This window comes from Myxine glutinosa, chromosome 1 (assembly GCF_964187855.1).
Source record: "Myxine glutinosa chromosome 1, kmMyxGlut1.1, whole genome shotgun sequence".
NCBI classification, from domain to species: domain Eukaryota; kingdom Metazoa; phylum Chordata; class Myxini; order Myxiniformes; family Myxinidae; genus Myxine; species Myxine glutinosa.
In genome coordinates this window covers 368,756,862-368,775,578 of record NC_136261.1, presented here as the reverse complement: position 1 = coordinate 368,775,578, position 18,717 = coordinate 368,756,862, and the positions used below count along the sequence as shown (strand labels likewise).

General features: G+C 44.9%; 3 protein-coding genes across 3 annotated transcripts in view; 1 reads left to right on the top strand and 2 right to left on the bottom strand.

Moving 5' to 3' along the window:
- The window catches only part of LOC137419277 (dynein axonemal intermediate chain 1-like), a 99,431-nt gene extending 90,925 nt beyond the window's left edge, over positions 1 to 8,506 (top strand). The window contains exons 12-14 of the mRNA XM_078771111.1: positions 1,327 to 1,494; positions 8,076 to 8,232; positions 8,323 to 8,506. Of these exons, the coding sequence (XP_078627237.1) occupies positions 1,327 to 1,494; positions 8,076 to 8,180 (273 nt within the window). The 3' untranslated portion in view covers positions 8,181 to 8,232; positions 8,323 to 8,506. The remainder of the gene's footprint in view (positions 1 to 1,326; positions 1,495 to 8,075; positions 8,233 to 8,322) is intronic.
- LOC137414956 (E3 ubiquitin/ISG15 ligase TRIM25-like) overlaps positions 1 to 18,717 on the bottom strand; it is a 1,058,494-nt gene that overhangs the window by 831,733 nt on the left and 208,044 nt on the right. The window lies entirely within an intron of this gene.
- LOC137410935 (uncharacterized) lies at positions 14,381 to 17,456 on the bottom strand. Its single transcript, XM_068096376.2, has 3 exons — positions 16,090 to 17,456; positions 15,302 to 15,484; positions 14,381 to 15,196 (listed from the first exon to the last, which is right to left on the bottom strand). Exons 1-3 carry the CDS (start codon positions 16,534 to 16,536, stop codon positions 14,381 to 14,383), a joined length of 1,446 nt encoding a protein of 481 aa, XP_067952477.2. The 5' UTR covers positions 16,537 to 17,456.

Sequence of the window (18,717 nt, the reverse complement as noted above, 5' to 3'; positions counted from 1 at the left end):
GTGTGAATGGTGGGATATCCCACAAAGCTATTCACAGTGTGAATGGTAGGATATCCCATGAAGCTATTCACAGTGTGAATGGTGGGATATCCCGTGAAGCTATTCACAGTGTGAATGATGGGATATCCCATGAAGCATCACGAGAAGCATCGGCGAAGCATCCCACAAAACGATGTTTACCATGTGAACGGTGGGATATCACGTGAAGCTGTTCTCAGTGTGAATGACGGGATATCCCGCAAAAAGCCGTGAAAATACAAAGCACAATATGACGAATGCAGAAGCAGGTCATGCTCGCTGCTCATAGGAGAGTGTTTTTTGCGTATGTGTAGCTGCTTTATGTGTGGCTGGTGAAAGATGAGTTTTTATAAATGTGTCATGCTTGTGGCTCATGAAAAAAAGAAATTTGCACCTGCGAAAAACCGCGAATACATGGGACATATGGCCGCAAATAGAGAAGTAGGTCGCAATTTATCAACCGCGAATACACGGAACCCGAGAATAGCTGAACCGTGAATAGCGGTGTCCAACTGTATTCTCTTTGTAAGGTGTTATGTTTATCTATAGTCTATACTAAAGGAGCGTCTGTGTGTGTTTAAGGGAAAGAAACTAAAAAAAAAAAAATTGAAAAAATATTCGTTTTTAAAAATCGCTATATTTAAATTTGCTCTATCGTCCAAAACCTTTTTGATTAATGACAGTTATATTCAAGTCACACACGTATAAATAAGTAGAAAAGCAATTACTACACATTTAAATAAAAATAAACCTCTACCGGAAGTGGTTAATGCTGGCTCTACATCTTCTTATTCTTCCTGAAAGTCACCATATTTATAGATCGGGTTTGAGAAAGCACTGGTAGATCGATGCACGTGAACTTTCTCAGGAGTTGGAGATACCGGTACACTGAACCAGATCTGATCCATATTGGGAGAAACAGGAAGCAGTTCAGTATGAAACAGATGATGAGCCGATTGAGAACTCCCAAGGAAAATTTCAAATAAAACTTTTCCTTTTTCAAATCCTCGACGCAGCAATACAATCGGTTAAAGAAAGATTCACACAGATGCATCAAATTTGTTCTGTTTAGCTTCGTCTATGATGTTCGCAGTTTGCAGAATAGAACATCAAATAAAATTATGGAACACATTGCTTGAAGCTAGAGCAAGCTTTACAATATAAGGATTCAAAAGATATTGATGTTTCCAATTTGTTTGGTGAATAGCGAGCCGTTGCAAGTTCGGGCGCAATGCTGAAGGTTCACCTTGGACCGGCCCTGATTATACTCACAAAATTCTCCTCTAATTCATCACTTTTTTTTTACAGGTGCTCGTGTTCGACCTGGCAGTAAACAAGTATGAGGCCTTGTGCCAGCAATTCGTGCTCACACATAAGAAGAGTAAACTCACCCACCTGGTCTTCAGTCTCTCTTGGCCTGTGATCGCCGTCGGAGATGATCGAGGTTATGTTACAACGTTTAAACTCTCACCCAAGGTTTGTCCTAAGTACTTACCTACCATATTACACCTTTTTTTTTTTTTTTTTTTTTTTTTGTATACAATATCGAGGCTCGTGAAAGAGCGAACATTAATCACACAGAAAGACAAACCGACACATAAAACATATAACATAGGGAGCGGTAGACAAGATGGGGAGAGAGGGGGAAGGACACAAACACAACATTTGAGAGCAGGGACCGAGAGACATGGAGACATCGAGAGATCTGAGAGAGGGCGAGGGCTTTGGGGGGGGGGGGCGTGGGAAGGGGGCAGTGGGAGAGGTATAAAACATATGGACACTGCCAGGACTTCCAGGAAAGAAGTTGGAATTTCAAACAAGGTGGATCTGGGGTGAATTAGCGGGGGTAGAAAAGATCAAGGTTTTGGATGGGGGAAGATAAGAGATGGTGGTGAACAGCTGTTTTAAAGACCTGGAGGGAGGAGTGGGATTGAAGGGAGTGAGGGAGTTTGTTCCAGAGGCGGGAGAAAAGAGGAATGAAAGAGTGAAGGTGAGCGGAGAGCCGAGATTTCGGCAGTTTAACCATCAGAGGGTTGCTGGCAGATCTTGTGCGACCTGTAGGAATATTTGGGGGACAGAGCACAGAGAGAGCTGGCGGTGCAAGGCCGGAGAGGAGTCGGTAGAAGACAGAAAGACCACCTACCTGCCTGCGGTGAGTGAGTGAAAGGCCCTCAGAGATAGCTTCATCGCGGGAGATTCCAATAATTCTGAAAGCTTTGGTTTCAACAGCGTGAAGCCGAGCTAGGTGTGAGGCAGGAGCACCGGCCCATAGGGGAGAACAGTATTCCATTGAGCTGCGGATGAAAGCCTTGTATGTGGTGAGGAGCTCAGGTGTGCCGAGAAAGGACTTCGCACGACGGAGGATGCCCAGTCGGCGACTGGCTTTGGAGGCCAGCTTGGAAATGTGGTTTTCCCAAGAAAGATCATGGCAGATAGTGAGACCCAAAATCTTGAGCGACAGAACTTCTTGGAGAGGATTGTTGAGAAAGTAGATGGGAGGGTTGTCCAGTCGATCTTTTCGGAGAGACATAGTAAGAGTGTGAGATTTGTCAGGATTGAAAGACATGTTCCACTTGTTTGACCAGTCTGTGATTTTGTCCAGGTCTTCAGAGAGTGAGGAGGCAGCAGACTGCCGATCTGAGGGAAGAGGAATGGAGCGGCAGAGAGTGGAGTCATCAGCAAAGAGATAGAGAGGATTTTCGAGAGAGTCAGAGAGATCATTGATGAAGACCAGAAAAAGCACGGGGCCCAGAACACTGCCTTGGGGAACTCCAGCCTGAACAGGAAGAGGAGATGAGAGAAACCCATTCAGGGCCACACGTTGACGACGACTAGAGAGGAAGTCCGCCAGCCATGCGTGGAGATTTCCATGGATACCAAAGGAGGAGAGTTTGGTGAGCAGAGCGGGGTGCCAGACCGTGTCGAAGGCACGTGATATGTCGAGGGAGACAGCTCTAATTTCCTGTTTGGCATTGAGGACCTCCATCCATTGTTGAGACAGCAGAAGCAGCATGTCCAGAGTAGAGTGACCTGGTCTGAAACCAAATTGATGATCAGAGATCAAGCCATTGGAGAAGAGGAAATATTTCATATCAGAAGCAATGATGGATTCCATGACTTTGCTGATAATTGGGAGAAGGCTGATTGGTCTGTAGTTGCTAGGATCTGTTTTTGCACCTTTTTTGTGCAAAGCGGTGATGTTGGCTGATTTCCAAGCAGATGGCAGTTGACCTTGAGCAAAAGAGAGGGTGAAGAGAACAGAGAGAGGGTGAGATAGAGCAGCAGAGCAGGATTTTAGGACCCGTGGGCTGATGCCGTCGGGTCCAGTTGCAGAATCAGAGTCGAGGGTTGACAGAAACTTTTCCACCTTGTCAGGAGGAAAGGACACGGAGTCCAGGAGCAGCAGGGTACGACTGGGTATGGTGGGTACAGAGAGGGATGGGTTTGGGACACAAGATTTAGAGGCAAACACAGAGTTGAGGCATTCAGCTTTTTCACGTGCGGAGTCAGCTGTGTAGCCGTTTGAGGTAAGGGAGGGGATGGAGGGGGAACAAACACCAGAAACGGATTTGACCAGATGCCACCAGGATTTGGAAGAGGGAGACAGATAAGAGAGTTCGGTCTTGAGAACGGAGAGATATTGTTTCCTGGCTCTCCTGAGGGTGGACACACACTTGTTTCGGGCTTTGTGAAAGGAAATGAGATTTCCTTCCGTTGGATTTGCTTTCCAGGAGACGAAGGCAAGTTGTTTCTGGGCAACAGCCTCACCACAAGATTCCGTGTACCATGGACGGGAGGAAGGGTATGACAACTGAAGACGAGATGGGATAAATCTGTGCATGAGAGAGAGCAATTTACTTTGGAAGAATTCCCAGGATGAGTTGATGTCAGAGGTGGTAGAGATGGGAGACCAGTCCAGATGATTGATGGCTGCTTGAAGACCGTGCCAGTTGGCCTGAGTGAAATGCCAGACTCGTCGACGCTGAGCAGGCTCCCTGAGGATGGTCAGAGAGATGTCCACTTTAACAAGGACATGATCAGATGTTCCGATCGGAGCAGAAGAAGAGCAGCAGACATTTTCAGGGAAGTTAGTCATAACCAAGTCCAGAAGAGAAGATGTTCCGTTGACTGAGATCCGGGTCGGGAAATTGACAGATTGTGTCAGTCCCAGTGAGTCGCAGAAGTCCTTTGCTGAGGAGCCATGGCTGGTGAGAGAGGTACCCACACCCAGCCAACTGGCATGATGACAGTTGAAATCACCACATATGAGGAAGAGAGAGTTGGGATGAGTAGATAGAAGTTGGTCCATGTCATCAGACAGCGAGATGTAGATGGAGTCATCACTGTTTGGTGGACGGTACAACACACATATGAACAAGAGGTGGGAGCGAAGGGGAAGCCGTAGCCAGAGGTATTCCTGGGGGTGAGGTGGAGAGAGTGCAGTGCAGGGCGAGTGAGGAAGAGAGTTTTTGATAAAGATAGCAACCCCGCCTCCAGGACGAGGCTCAGGTCTATCATACCGGAGGAGGGAGTAGCCCGGGAGAGATACTATGGAATCAGAGACATCATAAAGGAGGAAAGTTTCTGTTAAGCAGATCACGTCTGGTTTGACAGAAGCAACCTGTATGGAGAGATCGGTTAAGTTTGAACGAAGGCCCCGGATGTTTGAGGTCCATACCGTTAATGAAGAGGAAGGGGGAGCATCAGATACAGAACAGGGGGGAGGAGGGGTAGGGTAAGATGTGGAAGAGGTGGAAGAGGTAGGGAGAGCTGTTGAAGGTGTGTCAGAGATTTCAGAATAGCTCGGAGAAAGGGAAGGATGGGGCGGACAAAAGGTTTGATGGTGATTGGGTGAGCCACAATGAGGTGTTATTTGAGGAGGGGGAAGAGCGAGGCAGAAGGTTGGGGGAGATGGAGGTGAGAGTTTGAAGGGGGAAGAAGCGGGGAGGACGCTTTGAGGAGGGGGAGTGAGCGGGGGGAAATTGAGAAGCAATGAGGGTGGGGAGATTTGAAGGGGAGGGGTGAGGGGGGAGTTTGGGAGGGAAGGGACAAGGGGAGGGATTTGAAAGGGATGGGATATGGGGGAGATTTGGAGGGGAGGGGTGAGGCAGGAGTCTAGGAGGGGAGGGGCGAGGGGGCGTCTTGGCGGGGAGGGGTGAGGGGGTAGTTTAGGAGGGAGGGGGCAAGGGGGGAGATTTGAAAGGGATGGGTGATGGGGAAGATTTGGAGGGGAGGGGTGATGGGGAAGATTTGGAGGGGAGGGGTTATGGGGAAGATTTGGAGGGGAGGGGTGAGATTGGATTTTTGAAAGTGTACGATTTATGGGAAACGAACATTTATTGCAAAATGAGTTTCTTGTGACCTTTGAGTTAAAAATACGTTTAAGGACGCTGGATGGAGGATGGAGTGCAGGAGAGTTTAGGGAATGTAGAACAAAGGCACTATAGGAGATGGATATTTTTTTTGGGATGAGTTGATTTGGTGAGCAAGTCGAAAGCAGCCTTTTAAAGAAGAAGAAGAAAAAGGTGTTATAAAATATGACGGAATACATAACTTGAGGGGAAAGTGTAAACATTGAAGGTTAATGAGTGAAAACTATCTGGGGAAATGGGGGAGAAACACGTGGTCGAAGAACGAACGAACGAATAAGAATGAATAAACGAATGAGAACAGAGAAGGAAATGTTTTTTTTTTGTTTTTGTTTTTTTTTTGAGTTGAGATTTACACAAGGAAGTAGGCTATGGGTGAAAAGACTGGGAATACAGAGAACGAAAGTTATTGGATCACAAACGACGGACCACTGAGAGAAAAACAAAGCCTCAAGGTTGTACAGTGCACACTGTACAAGGCCTTGCTCGCGACACGGCAAACAGACGATCAATTTATGAAAGATAAACACCGAGAAACAACCAAAGTTGCACACAATAACTTCACACACCGAAAGATAAATACAGTTTCGACAAAATACAATTGTGAACAGACTTAACTTCGAAAAACGTGGAGACCGTGTGGAGCTTCGAAAATCCCTGCCGCCGTCTCCAAGATCTCGCGAGATCTCTCGTAATGTCACGGCAATGTAAAGCCTTTATTTTAATAATCATTTATCCTGTCCTTGTATTCCTCCCAACTGTGAAGAGGTTCTGCTGGTTGCATCATTCATATATATGTATATATCGTTATGTGTCAACGTCAGGACACCCGTTTCAGTTGTTACAGCTGTACCACAGATAATGAAGATGGGAACTCCAAGCTGAAAAGGACGATTTGGTTGAAGGACAGGAGGGGTTTCAGGGACGATGAGCTCTGAAAGTAAGCACAGGTCAACATTCCGCCTTCTCAAAATGGCGCGTGAATCAGCAAAATGGCACCACCGAGGTATACAAGGAGCAGCGATTATGTGTCTCACAGATAACAGAAGAAGGGCAATGTCCAACAGGCAGGTCCAATGAATTTGAGGAATTTTAGCGGAGAGGAAGACAACAAAGATTAGATTATAAGACACCAATCTGAATGTCCTCCACGGACCAATACACAGTGGGTAAAAGTTGAGTCGTCATGGTAAAAGAATTGTTGAGTCACTAAGCATGAGGTTTGCACACAGAAAACCTCTGATCTCTCTTTCACTATGGATGTCAGATTTTAATGGGATGCCCCATTGGAACCCAATTTCAAAGGCACTCATCTCTTTGAGTACGCTGAAACCCATCACTAAGAAGCGGAAGATGCATCATACCACCCAGACTCTACCCAGATCAGGTCGCCCATCCAAACTCAGTAGCCGGGCAAGCAGGACACTGTTTTGGGATGTCAATGTAAAGTTAATAATGACTTTGAAATATCTGCAAGGCTCTTTGTCTGGGATGGAGTTTGAGAGAGAGCATCTTCATGATACTGCAGGCACATGGAGAAAAGTTTTGTGGTCAGACTAGACAAAAATTGAATTTTTTGGTCGAAATTCAAAGCGTAACGTCTGGAGCAATCCTAACACTGCACATCACCCAGTCATCACCCAGTCAACAACATCCCCTACTGCCAAGCATGGTGGTGGCAGCATCATGTTATGGGACGGCTTTTCATCAGCAGAGACTGGCAAGCTTGTCAGGATAGAAGGGACAATGGACGGTGCAAAATACAGGAGAATCCTTGATGAAAACCTGCTTGAGTCAGTCATGGATCTTAAACTGGGTAGGAGATTCACATTCCAACAGGACAATGATCCGAAGCACAAAGTTAAAGCCACATGAGAGTGGCTGAATAAGAAGAAAATGAATGTTCTTGAGTTGCCCAGTCAAAGTCCTGACTTGAACTCAATTGAACATTTATGGTGAAACTTGAAGATTGCAGTCCCATCGACGATCCCCATCAAATTTGGCAGTACTGGAGCAATTTTCACGTGAAGAATGTGCAAATATTTCACCGTCTCACTGTACAAGGCTGGTAGAGAAATACCCCAAAAACCTCGTAGTACTGACTTAAGGGGCTGAATACTTTTACAACCAGTGATTTTGTTTCGTACTTGTTTTTTTTTTGGGGGGGGGGGGGGGTTGCTGGTACTCGTGTAGCCTCGTGTTGGCTTAGTGGTTAGGGTGCCGGCTTGGGATCCTTGGATCCTGGGTTCTGAATCCCGGTCGATCGCTGAATTAATGGCAAGGGGTTGACTCAGCCTGTCATCCTTCCGAGGTCGGCAAATTGAGTACCAGTTCACTGGTAATTCCCTGTGTCACAAAAGGGTTGGTGGCAGGAAGGGCATCCGGCCATAAAACATTGCTTCAAAAAGGGGACCACAGTGCCCGAAAACGGCCAACCCCCACTCTGCAGGGGGAAATGGCCTCTAAAGGTGGTTCTTTTGCTGGTATTCCTGACATATGTAACTGCTTTCAACTTTAACATTGTTTGGTTTGATCTCTGCAGTTATGAATAAAAATAATTCATTTGAAAAACTTGTTTATACATAATTCATCTAAATGTGGGATTTCATCTTTCGTCCGTCCTCTTCTCCCTTCTCCCCTCTTCCCTCCACAACTCCTCCCCTCTTCTTGCTCTCTCATGTGCCGTAGGCATCAAGAGCACAGCTTGAGATAACGCAAGGGCCCAAGGCGGTGACGGAAAAGATGGAAAAGCTACTCATCTTTGCAAAAACCACGACTCCACATTCAAAATAGAGAAACAAAGGGTGAACGAATCATTGAAAGAAAATAAATGAGGATTAAAAAGGTAATACAACCATATAAGGTGGATCAACTGACGAGATTATTTGATATGTATTTATTTTCATTTTCAATCAACTTTTGTGTAATCCCCCAGATTTTGGAGAGGGCCTTACACGTTGGAGCTAACAGAGGATCTAAGAGATCCTAATGAGGAGGACCCAACAGATCCTGACAGGATGTCTTTACAGAATCATAACAAGCGGACCTAATGGATCCCTAACAGAAAAACTGAATGGAATCCTAATAGATTCCACCATATCCTAAAATATCAAAACCTATCTTAACAGGTGACATTTAACAGACTAAGTATCCTTGCTCATGTTATTAGATTGAATAAAACTTACAATGTTATATTCAATCCACTGATTATTACTTGCGAAAATGGAAGATTTTTCAAGTATATTGGTTGGTCTTGTGCGTTATTGTGTCTGTCTGTTGTCTATATATTTGTCTGTATGTCAGTCGCCTACAGGTCACAATTTTCACCCGATCTTCACGAAACTTCACCAAATGGTAGAGTTGGTCATAAGCAAGAAGCCTATTGTTTTCGGGGTCAAAAGGTCCACATAGGCCTAAGGTCACCACCAACTTTGTCAGATTTCTAAAATGCTCAATTTTCATCCGATTGACTTGAAATTTGAAGAGGATTTGCATATGCGGTCACTGAATTCAACCACCACGTATTTTTTATGTCAACATAGGCCAAAAGGTCAACATAGGCCAAATTTCTAGAATCCTCAATTTTCAACCGATTGACTTTTAATTTAGGAGGATTTGCATATCTCGTCACTAAATTCAACCACCGTTTTTTTAGGTCAACATAGGCCAAAACGTCAACACAGGCCAAGTTTCTAAAATGCTCAATTTTCATCCGATTGACTTGAAATTTGAAGAGGATTTGCATATACGGTCACTGATTTCAACCACCACGTATTTTTTATGTCAACATAGGCCAAAAGGTCAACATAGGCCAAATTTCTAGAATCCTCAATTTTCAACTGATTGACTTTTAATTTTAGGGGGATTTGCATATCTCATCATAAATTCAACCACCAAGTTTTTTTTGGTCAACATCGGCCAAAAGGTCAACATAGGCAAAGTTTCTAAAATCCTCAATTTTCATCCAATTAATTTTAAATTCGAAGAGGATTTGCATATCTGGTCACTAAATTCAACCCCCAACTATTTTTGAGGTCAACATAGGCCAAAAGGTCAACATCGGCCAAGTTTCTAAAATCCTCAATTTTCATCTGATTGACTTGAAATTTTAAGAGAATTTGCGTACCAGGTCACTGATTTCTACCACCAATTATTTTTGAGGTCATCATAGGCCAACAACTTATTTTAGGGATTTCGCAAGTATCGTGCTATGCACGACATGTTTCCAGTTTATTTATTGCTCTTTCTTCTGATCTGAATTTTGAAAATATTTGGTAATTTGGACACTTGTACATAACGGGCCACGTGTCCGGTGCTGGAACCTGTATTTCACGTGTCCTGTGCTGCGTCCCGCAATTCCACGTGTCCCGTGCTGTGTCCCATGCTGCGTCCCACAATCCCTCATGTCCCATGCTGTGTCCCGCAATCCCACGTGTCCTGTGCTATGAATGTGTTTCCCATACGCTGCCACATCTGTTGTCTCTTCCTCGTCATTGGCTGACGTGCTTTGGTTTCTAGGGGTACCAGTCGAGGTTAACTCTTCTCCGCCCTCTCCGTTTTGTTCATCCTGGTTCAACATTGTACTTGTAGTAATTTTTATACTGTCGGCTCCGCAACTTTAGTTTAGAGGTGTGAATCGAACCTTCAACTTGACGTTCAACTGGATATCTTTTGTGGGAACATGAGTTTGAATCCAGACTCCTCTGCCAGACCTGTTTGTGCGCCCGCCCCTTCTCACCTGTTTATTTAGAGGTTTGTAAAATGGAGACAGGTTCACCTCTTCAGCCCGATGGGTTTTTTGTTTGATTTTGCTAATTCCTCAGTACATACAGACTTTGTGCAACCCACCGGATCCCTTGGAGCATTGAATCATCGACTACCTGGGAGCTGACACAATGCCCGAGGTCGAGAGGTATGCATTAGAGTCCCTGTATAAAGAGAGTTGCGCCATGCGCTGACCCGAGATTTCTGGTCACGTGATTTCGTGGCGCCATTTTGTGTCTAACTTCACCGTGCGTGAACGTCAGCTTGGTACGGGAATGTTGTTTATTGCCAAACAAAATGACTGGTTGTTCTGCTTTTGGTTGTTCAAACCAATCTGGGAAATATAAGATGTATAGATTTCCAAGTGATAAAGTCAGAAGACAAATTTGGGAAGCGAAAGTCAGACGAAAGAGCTGGAAAGCGATCGACTCCTCGAGACTCTGCCAGGTAGGCCCACGCCGCTTGATGATCGATGTTCAAAAGCAATTGTATCTGCTCGGTTTTTTTTTGGTTGTCTGTCCGTTGAAAACCCTTTTAAAGGGAAGTGATTTGTGTTTGTCTGCTCTAAGTATCTATTCTATATGCTCTAACGTATGGATGAGTCTAACGTATGGATGAGTAACGTATGGATAAGTATCTAACGTATCTAGATGATGGATGAGTATGGTATGGTGACGGAGTAGTGATGAGTCTCACTTGTGAGGAGTGAACGGAGTAGTGATGAGTTTCACTTGTGAGGAGTGAACGTAGTGGGATGAAGTGTTGGTCTGGTCAGAGTGTTGTATTACGGGCAGAGTTTTCTTACGGTCTGAATGTATGAATCATGTTCTGTACTGAATGTATGAACCAAGTTTTGTACTGAATGTTTACTGTGTTGGCCTCATCGTTTTCCTGATGAAATTAAACAAGTTATGGTGAATACGACGTCTTATCTGTGCTTTTCCATATCTGTTCGACTAGACGAACCGTGCACACTGCAGGTATTTTTAAAAGTTTTTTCTCTGTTTAATTACGGCTTGGCGCACTCGAAAATTAAGTGTTAATTAAGTCGCCAGCTATGAAACATATTAATCGATCAGGCAATATCCATCAGAGTTCTGGGCAAGGGTGTAGTAATAAATGAGCGTTTCAATCTTACTAGATGCCGATGACGTTTTCCTTATGTCAGAGACAGAAGCTGACTTGCAGCTTGTTAAATCATTACAATGGAAATTGAATATAAATGTCGATAAAACTAAAGTTGTACACTATAGAAATATGGCAATACCACGTACAGAATTTGTTTTAAGTGTGTTAGACTATATGTCGGCTGGAAGTCCTACACCGGAATTGCTCTCGGCACCCTTTAAAAAATATTGGATATGCCCACACTCCTTTCTAAAAGTTATTAAAATTCAGAGAACGACAGCATTGGTTTGTCTTACTTATAATGTTAGCTCTTATATGCAGTGTTGGCTTGTAATATGCATTGCCATACCACTTTTAATATCACCACACAGCTCTTTTTCACGGCAATAGCTGAGTTTTTGACAAAACAAATATCACCTGTATGTAATAATAAGACTAAATATATGTAGTAAAATTTTTTTTAGCAGGTTTAGAATATATCACCCCATATCGCGAATGTACATGTATATCTAATCCGACACACTTAGACACAAAATGGCGTCCAAATTTGAGTTGACACAACTCTCTTTATACAGGGACTCTAGTATGCATACTCACCTCTAAGCAAGATGTCAATGATGCTATCCCGCAGACTTGTGCTTGTGCTCATTCGAACGGAACTACGACTCCCTCGGATGACATCTTCTTGGTCCATGATAGAGTTAATCGTTTAACGAACCTCAGAAGCTCAGGAATTGTTGTTAATGGTCGAACCTTACCACGTGACATCAGAATGTATTGGACTCCGTTAAAATGAAATTTTCGTTTGAGATATATATATATATATATATATATATATATATATATATATATGCAATATACATGACGTTTCATTTCTATCGGAAAACAAACCTGAAGTTTGACAGTACTTTGACTTTTAATTCGTCCCTATCGCGCATGCGTAGAGAGGAGCGATGTGATTTATTACGGCATAGCCCATCGGGCAGGGCCGTCTGGAACAGTGTTTGTCCGTATGTATGTATGTCCCCTCAAACGTATACCAATCAGAGCTGAGGACCTGGTCACATGACAGGGTGATGTGATTACGTCTGATGTCATTACGGAGCTGACTGATCAGAACTGACTCTCCACGCACCGCCATTTTGATTTATATGTTGTTCATGCCGAGCATATCGTCGAACCTGTCATATATCACAATCGCCATCCTCTACCTTTATGTTTTTCATTCAGTGTCAAACACAAACAAACTGATTGTTAAAATGACCATCAAATATCGAAAGCATCGGCGTTAAGGCTCTTCCAACAATACGGTACGTACGTAAAGGCCTTAGGCGTTATGACTCACCTGCCGCTTCGGACAAATTAGCCCAGGTTTCTTAATACAGTGGTATCGTTTCAGTCGTATCATTTTCGTAATAATAAAAATATTGTAGGAAATATAACCATAACACTTTAATCCCAATGTCGTGAATGGAAACTTGATGGATTGAAGCAGTGTATTAGTTGAGTAGCCAGATAGGCCCCCCATGAACCCTCTGGAATAATTAACGGCACCTTGTTTTTTAAATGCATAAAGGTGTCCTATAATATTGTTACGGTCCGCGGATTAGATGTTATTTACCGAGCGGAGGTACCGCGGCCGAACAGTTTTTCCCCCGACTCACCCGATTCACCCAGACGTTGGCCGTATCGCGCCACAGCTATTCAATAGGGAAAAGACTAAGACGACGAATGCAAAGAGGAAGAAGAAGAAGACGTACAGAAGAGTAACGGGGTTTATTATTATTTACACACACATAAGCAAAAAGAGCAGTCACGGTTATTTACAGGGGACATGAAAAAGCAGGTGACACAGTGCAAATTACTAGCTTATACAGACTTAATTACCTACCCAGGACAGAACAAACAAAGACGACTCACACGGGGAATGATGATAGGAATTGGCTGGAAGGAGAGGAAAGGTCCGGTGGGTCCGGCTGCACGAATCGGCGCGTTGGGCAGCCGCCGTTCCTTCGCGGCCCTGCTCCAAACCGCCGTCCAGGCCCCAAATGGCTGGCGAGCGTTGTTGCTGCTGGGGACGCTGCTGCCGCTGCTACTGTAGACGCTGCCGCTGGTGAGCAAGTTGACGAATAGCGGGCTGTTGCGCTTCCCCGGATGATCTCTGCTTTTGGACCTCACAACTCAGCTCTTGTCATAGCTCATTCTCCCTTCTCAGCTCATCTCTGGACCTCTTTGCAACTCTCTTAAAAGCTCCTCTCCTTTCTCAGCCCATCTCATGTCTCTCTGGGGAACGTCCCGCGGCGGGTTATATAGGCCCCGCCCCTCAACCTTCGCGAACCTCCTTGCTGTTCCTTTCCACACCCTCTCCAAGTCCAACCCCTTGTTCGTGGTTGGTTGAGTGGGGCTGACTCACTCCTCCCCTCTATGACGAGGTGGGGACCCACCTTTCTTCCCCAACCCTGCCTCGTGGTCAATGGCGGCTTTGGAGGGGATGTAATTGCCAATCGACGAAAGGGGAAATGGAGGTTTTTGGGAATGGGAATGAAGGGAATCTATCTCTTTCACTTGGTGCAATCGAGTGTCATTCTAATGGAAGACAAGGCCTTACTCTAAAACACATAATAAGATATAAGCTACTGAACAAGGGTTTTATTGTGTCCTTCAATGTGGTGTTTCATGGAATTAACTACCGGGACGCCCTTTTTACCTTTACACAACTCTGGAGGCAGGGGGGGCCATATCCAACCAATGTTACACAACAATTTACCACAATACAATACACACAATCAAAAAAATGCAATCCTCATATCCGCAACAATATATTTAAGATGTTCCCATTGCGAAATATTGTCCCATGGGCTTTTTATGACGGCCATCTTGGATTTCGTCCAGTATAGGTGACAAATTCATAACTTTTGATCTATACATCATAGAAAGATGTGTGACCCCACTTTTCTATACAATTTTCACATGAAAACACGTTTAGAAGCATCAATTCACGGATGTATCAATGTTTTATTTCCAAAAACACAGAAAATTACAAGAAATCTGAGGTAATTAGTCTATTTGTTTCAGCAAAGTTCTTCATTGTCGGTTCAGTATCACTCGTCATCTTCAGCAAGGAATGCCAGAAGCTCGTCATAGTCATCCACTTCATCTTCCTCGTCGTCCTTTTCGTCAACGGTGTCCCCTTTCTCCAGGATATCCACCATGGAAGGTGGAAGGACCGGTCCGCGTGACCATAGAGGCTCGAGGGGGCCGTCATCCTTGATCCAGCTGTGGCCATCCTGAGGGAGTGGGCAGTCGTAGATTGCAACATGGGATCTCTTTTCATTGACAGACACGGAGTTGACTCTGTCAATATGCGGATAGAGGGAATCCTTGCAGGGCGGAAGTCGGGAAAAGTCTATCTTGGACTTTGACGTGAGCTTGTCCTCGTCACCCACCATCTTCCTCAGCATCAGAGCACGCACCTCATTGATGCTCTTAATACATGTGGTCCCATACATCAGGCAGGTGAACTCTTCCAGCGCATCATAGTCCTCATCTTTTACTTTCCAATCAGACCCCAGGTCAATGAATGCCTTCTGGAATCTGGGGTACTTCTGGTGCTTCTTCAAAGGCCCTACCTTGCCTTTTCCTCTGAATGCGCTGTTACAATCATCTCCAGTGAATGTATACAGTCCCATCAACGCTGTCGCATGATCACTGCCCAGGGACTTGGCAAGTGCTGTGATGTCAATGAGTTGACGCTGCTTCCGCATTCCTGTATCGAGATGGATATTGATGTTGAGAGAGGAGGCATAATGTAGAAGGATGACGAATATGTCCGTATCGGGTGTACAAACAACCGCGTCCTTGAATCTAGAAGACAAGGCATACTGCAGGTAAAGCACCACACGCGTGTGTGTCTCCTCCTGAAAAATATATGTTGTTCTGTTGTCAATATTACGATACAAACTCTTTTTGGGTTCAGGAAATTGATTAGAATTACTTTAGCTCTCATATACAAAGCTACATACCTGTTTGGACCGTAGGCAGTGGATCTCGGACGACGACACCTCTCCATCTGTAACAGTGAGACGATGAGCCATACCCTCCATAACCAGGACAGCCGCCGTGCAGCCCTCTCGCCGAGATACCGCCGCCTTGCTGCTCCACACTCTCAGCAGGAGCTGACACAACTGTTCTTTGTTGATGTCATTCTGGAGGAACAGCTTCATGTCAGCTGGTAACCTAGTTGATGGTCCGTCTAAATGATGTGGTGGTGCAAACCCTCGCCTCGACCTCTCCTGTGCCTTAATGGAGTCTTGATCATAAGAGTCTCTGGAAAAGACGAAGTTCTTCTTTGAGATCATACGATCCAGTGCCTTCAGACAGATTCCCCCAAAGGTAGGTGGAAGGTCCTTCAGGGCATGGAACAAGGCATTGCCGTCTTGGTTGTGGAAAGCATCCCTGGGGTAAGGCACTTCCTCAGTATGGTCAGACAAAAGTTAATGAAGCATGGAGGCCTTGTTGGTCTAGGCAAAAAACCCGTCTGGTGTACCGAGGCATGGAGGGACTGGAGTCAGGGAATATCTCATCAATTCTAACAGATCTAATGGCTCATCGATTAGCTGTGATTTGATGAGAAGCTGGAAACGAGATCTCCCTGTTCTTTGTACTGGATCAACTGCAATGGGCATAAACAAAACCAATGTTTCCGGTATTTGCTTAATACGAAATTAGTATTTTTAAATGACACAGCAATGCATTGCTGCAAAAGATTAATCGAAGATTGATAAAACAAATATGTCAAGCATTTAATAACCTTTCCTTCAGAAGATGTGAGTTTTGCTACTTTGTTCCCAGCCTCCATTGTCAACAGCTTGAGCTTCTTGACAGGGTCGAAGAATCCCATATCGGACGCTTGGTTCTTGAACCGCTTCTCGATGAATTCTTGCTTGGCAGCCTGTCCTGCAGTTTCTGCTCTCAACACATCAAACTCTACTTCAGGAGATGCAGCTGTGCCATAGGCTAGGGAGTACAGCTTGTCCTTGTTTGGAATAGTGAAAGGGTTGCTGAAGCTGTGAATGGAGGTTATTGCATGCTGGACTGCAGCCTCACCTTTTGTGATCTCTGCTACCTCGAGTTCTCGGAGTCGTCTGCCCTTGGGCCAATCAGGATCATTGATCAGATTGCACATCTCCAACATCTTCTGGAAGTATTGAGCACGCATGGATGTTGTGTGACAAAATCGCTGGTATGCCGCAAACATATTGAAGAGGCCACTCAATCTGCCGAGCTCAATCCACCTGACGCCCCTTTTCGTCGCCTTTCACGACAAGTAGGGATAGTAAAGGCCAATTTTAACCCGAGCCTCAATGGGGTCATTTCCTTCGTGTCTTTCCTCTAGTTTTGCCGTTTTAAATATATATTGTAACGGATTTGGGAAACCGTGCACTGTGTGTGTAATTCACTGTAAATATACCCCCATTGTAAATAATGTAATGATTCCTGTAAATACCTCCATTAATGTAAAGATCCAAGGTCGTCCTTTAGTTAGTCCATCGCACATACGTAGGCCATCATAGGACCTTCTAAATAGTTATTTCTTTATTCTGTGTTCAGTATAAGGCTCTGTTTTCCACTAGTTCATTTGCGTTGCATCGAATCAAATAAGACAGGCCCCCTTCAACCCCTTCATTTTTGCGACAGCGATCGCCATGCAAATGGGAGCGGATGCTCTTCTTTTCCGCATGGGGGCCGCCATTGAACACGAGGTTGGCTAAAGATCGAGAACCAAGGTATGGCTCTGTCAGCCGCTCATCAGGAGGTGGAGCCAGTGAGTCCTCGCCGGCCAACCTGAGCCGAGGTGAGGGACCGATAGGCGTGTCCTGGAGGCCGGCGGCTTGATCGCGACTCGCCTCATAAAACGAGGAGAGAGGGACTGCTTCATCAGATGAGTGAGGGAGCACGAACCAAGAGTTCAGAGGGAGACGAAGCTGGCGTTCAAAGGCTGAGTTGAGAAGGTTCTGGCTGAGAGACTTTGAAGTTCCAAGGTTCAGGCTGGAGTCAAGTTCCAAGGCAAGGACGTGAGCTGGAGCTGGGCTGGTCAAAGGAATTACAAGCTGTGCTGAAGCTGTGTCGAGTGAAGGAGTTACCAAGCTGAGCCCACGCTGCGACGATGCAGCCGCAGAGCTGCGTCCCGCTGAGTCCCGAGGCCCCAAGCCGTTCCTCCTGCCTGGACCCACCCTTGCTGCCATCCCATGCTATCGATCCCTGGCATCCATCTACCCCATTCGTGTGAGTCTGCTCGTCGTCTGTCCTCTGTGTTGTCTGGGATATAAGTTAAGCTTGTTTTAAGGATTGCACTGTGTCTTCTTCTTCTTCTGTAAGTTACTTTCGTTTCTTTCCTTCTCCTTTGGTTTCTTTGGTTGTGTAAATAATAATAATAAATATCTGTTCCCCCTTATTCTTGAGTTTTCATTCACATCCGATCGTCTCTGTGATTTCCCCCATTGAGTACCTGTGGTGCGATTTCGGCCAACGCTTCGCAATCGGGTTTAGTCATTGTTAAACGGCTCGAACCGCGGGCTGCTAAAACTGCTCGGCAAAATACCATCTTGTCCGTGGTTTCGAGCGGAGTTACCCACCTACCTTGTGGAGGGATTGACGGGGGTGTACGGGAATCCCTTGACCAATCGCTTTGGCCAATCCCACCCCACAGGGGAGCGGGGTAGCTTCAGGATCGGAGACGGCCAGTGCAAATAGAAGGGGGATTAACCCCCCCCCCCCCTTGCTAAGGGGAGCGCCATCGCCGTTTCCGTAACAATATGTTTCCACGAAATGTGTGTTTTTGTCCATAAAACATCATTTAATCCTTAATTTGATGCTTCTAAACGTTTTCTCATGTGAAAATTGTATAGAAAAGTGGGGTCACACATATTTATATGATGCATACTTCAAAGGTTATAAATCTTTCACCTATATTGGACGAAATCCAAGATGGCCGCTATAAAAAGCCCATGGGACAATATTTCGCAATGGGAACATCTTAAATATCTTATAGGACACATTTATACATTTAAAAAAGAAGGTGCCATTAATTATTCCAGACGGTGCATGGGAGGCCTATCTGGCTACTCAACTATATGGTTCATGATCAATGATGAGCGGTGTTCAGTACTTAGTAATATTAATAACGCGGAAGTGAGGAATTAGCCTTGGTTTTTTTTAAATAATATAATTTTCGTAATAATAACGTAACGTTATTATTACAGTAAATCTAATCGTAACACTAATCCCTTTGTAGTGACTGCAACTTTACTGGAGGTTAAATATATATCTTGTATATATTAAAGTAGCGGAAGTTTTGCGCCCGGCCCTCATGCTACGTCATTACGTATATGATGTCATTACGGCGTAAACACCTGCTCACTTCGAGAGTGGCAGGAAA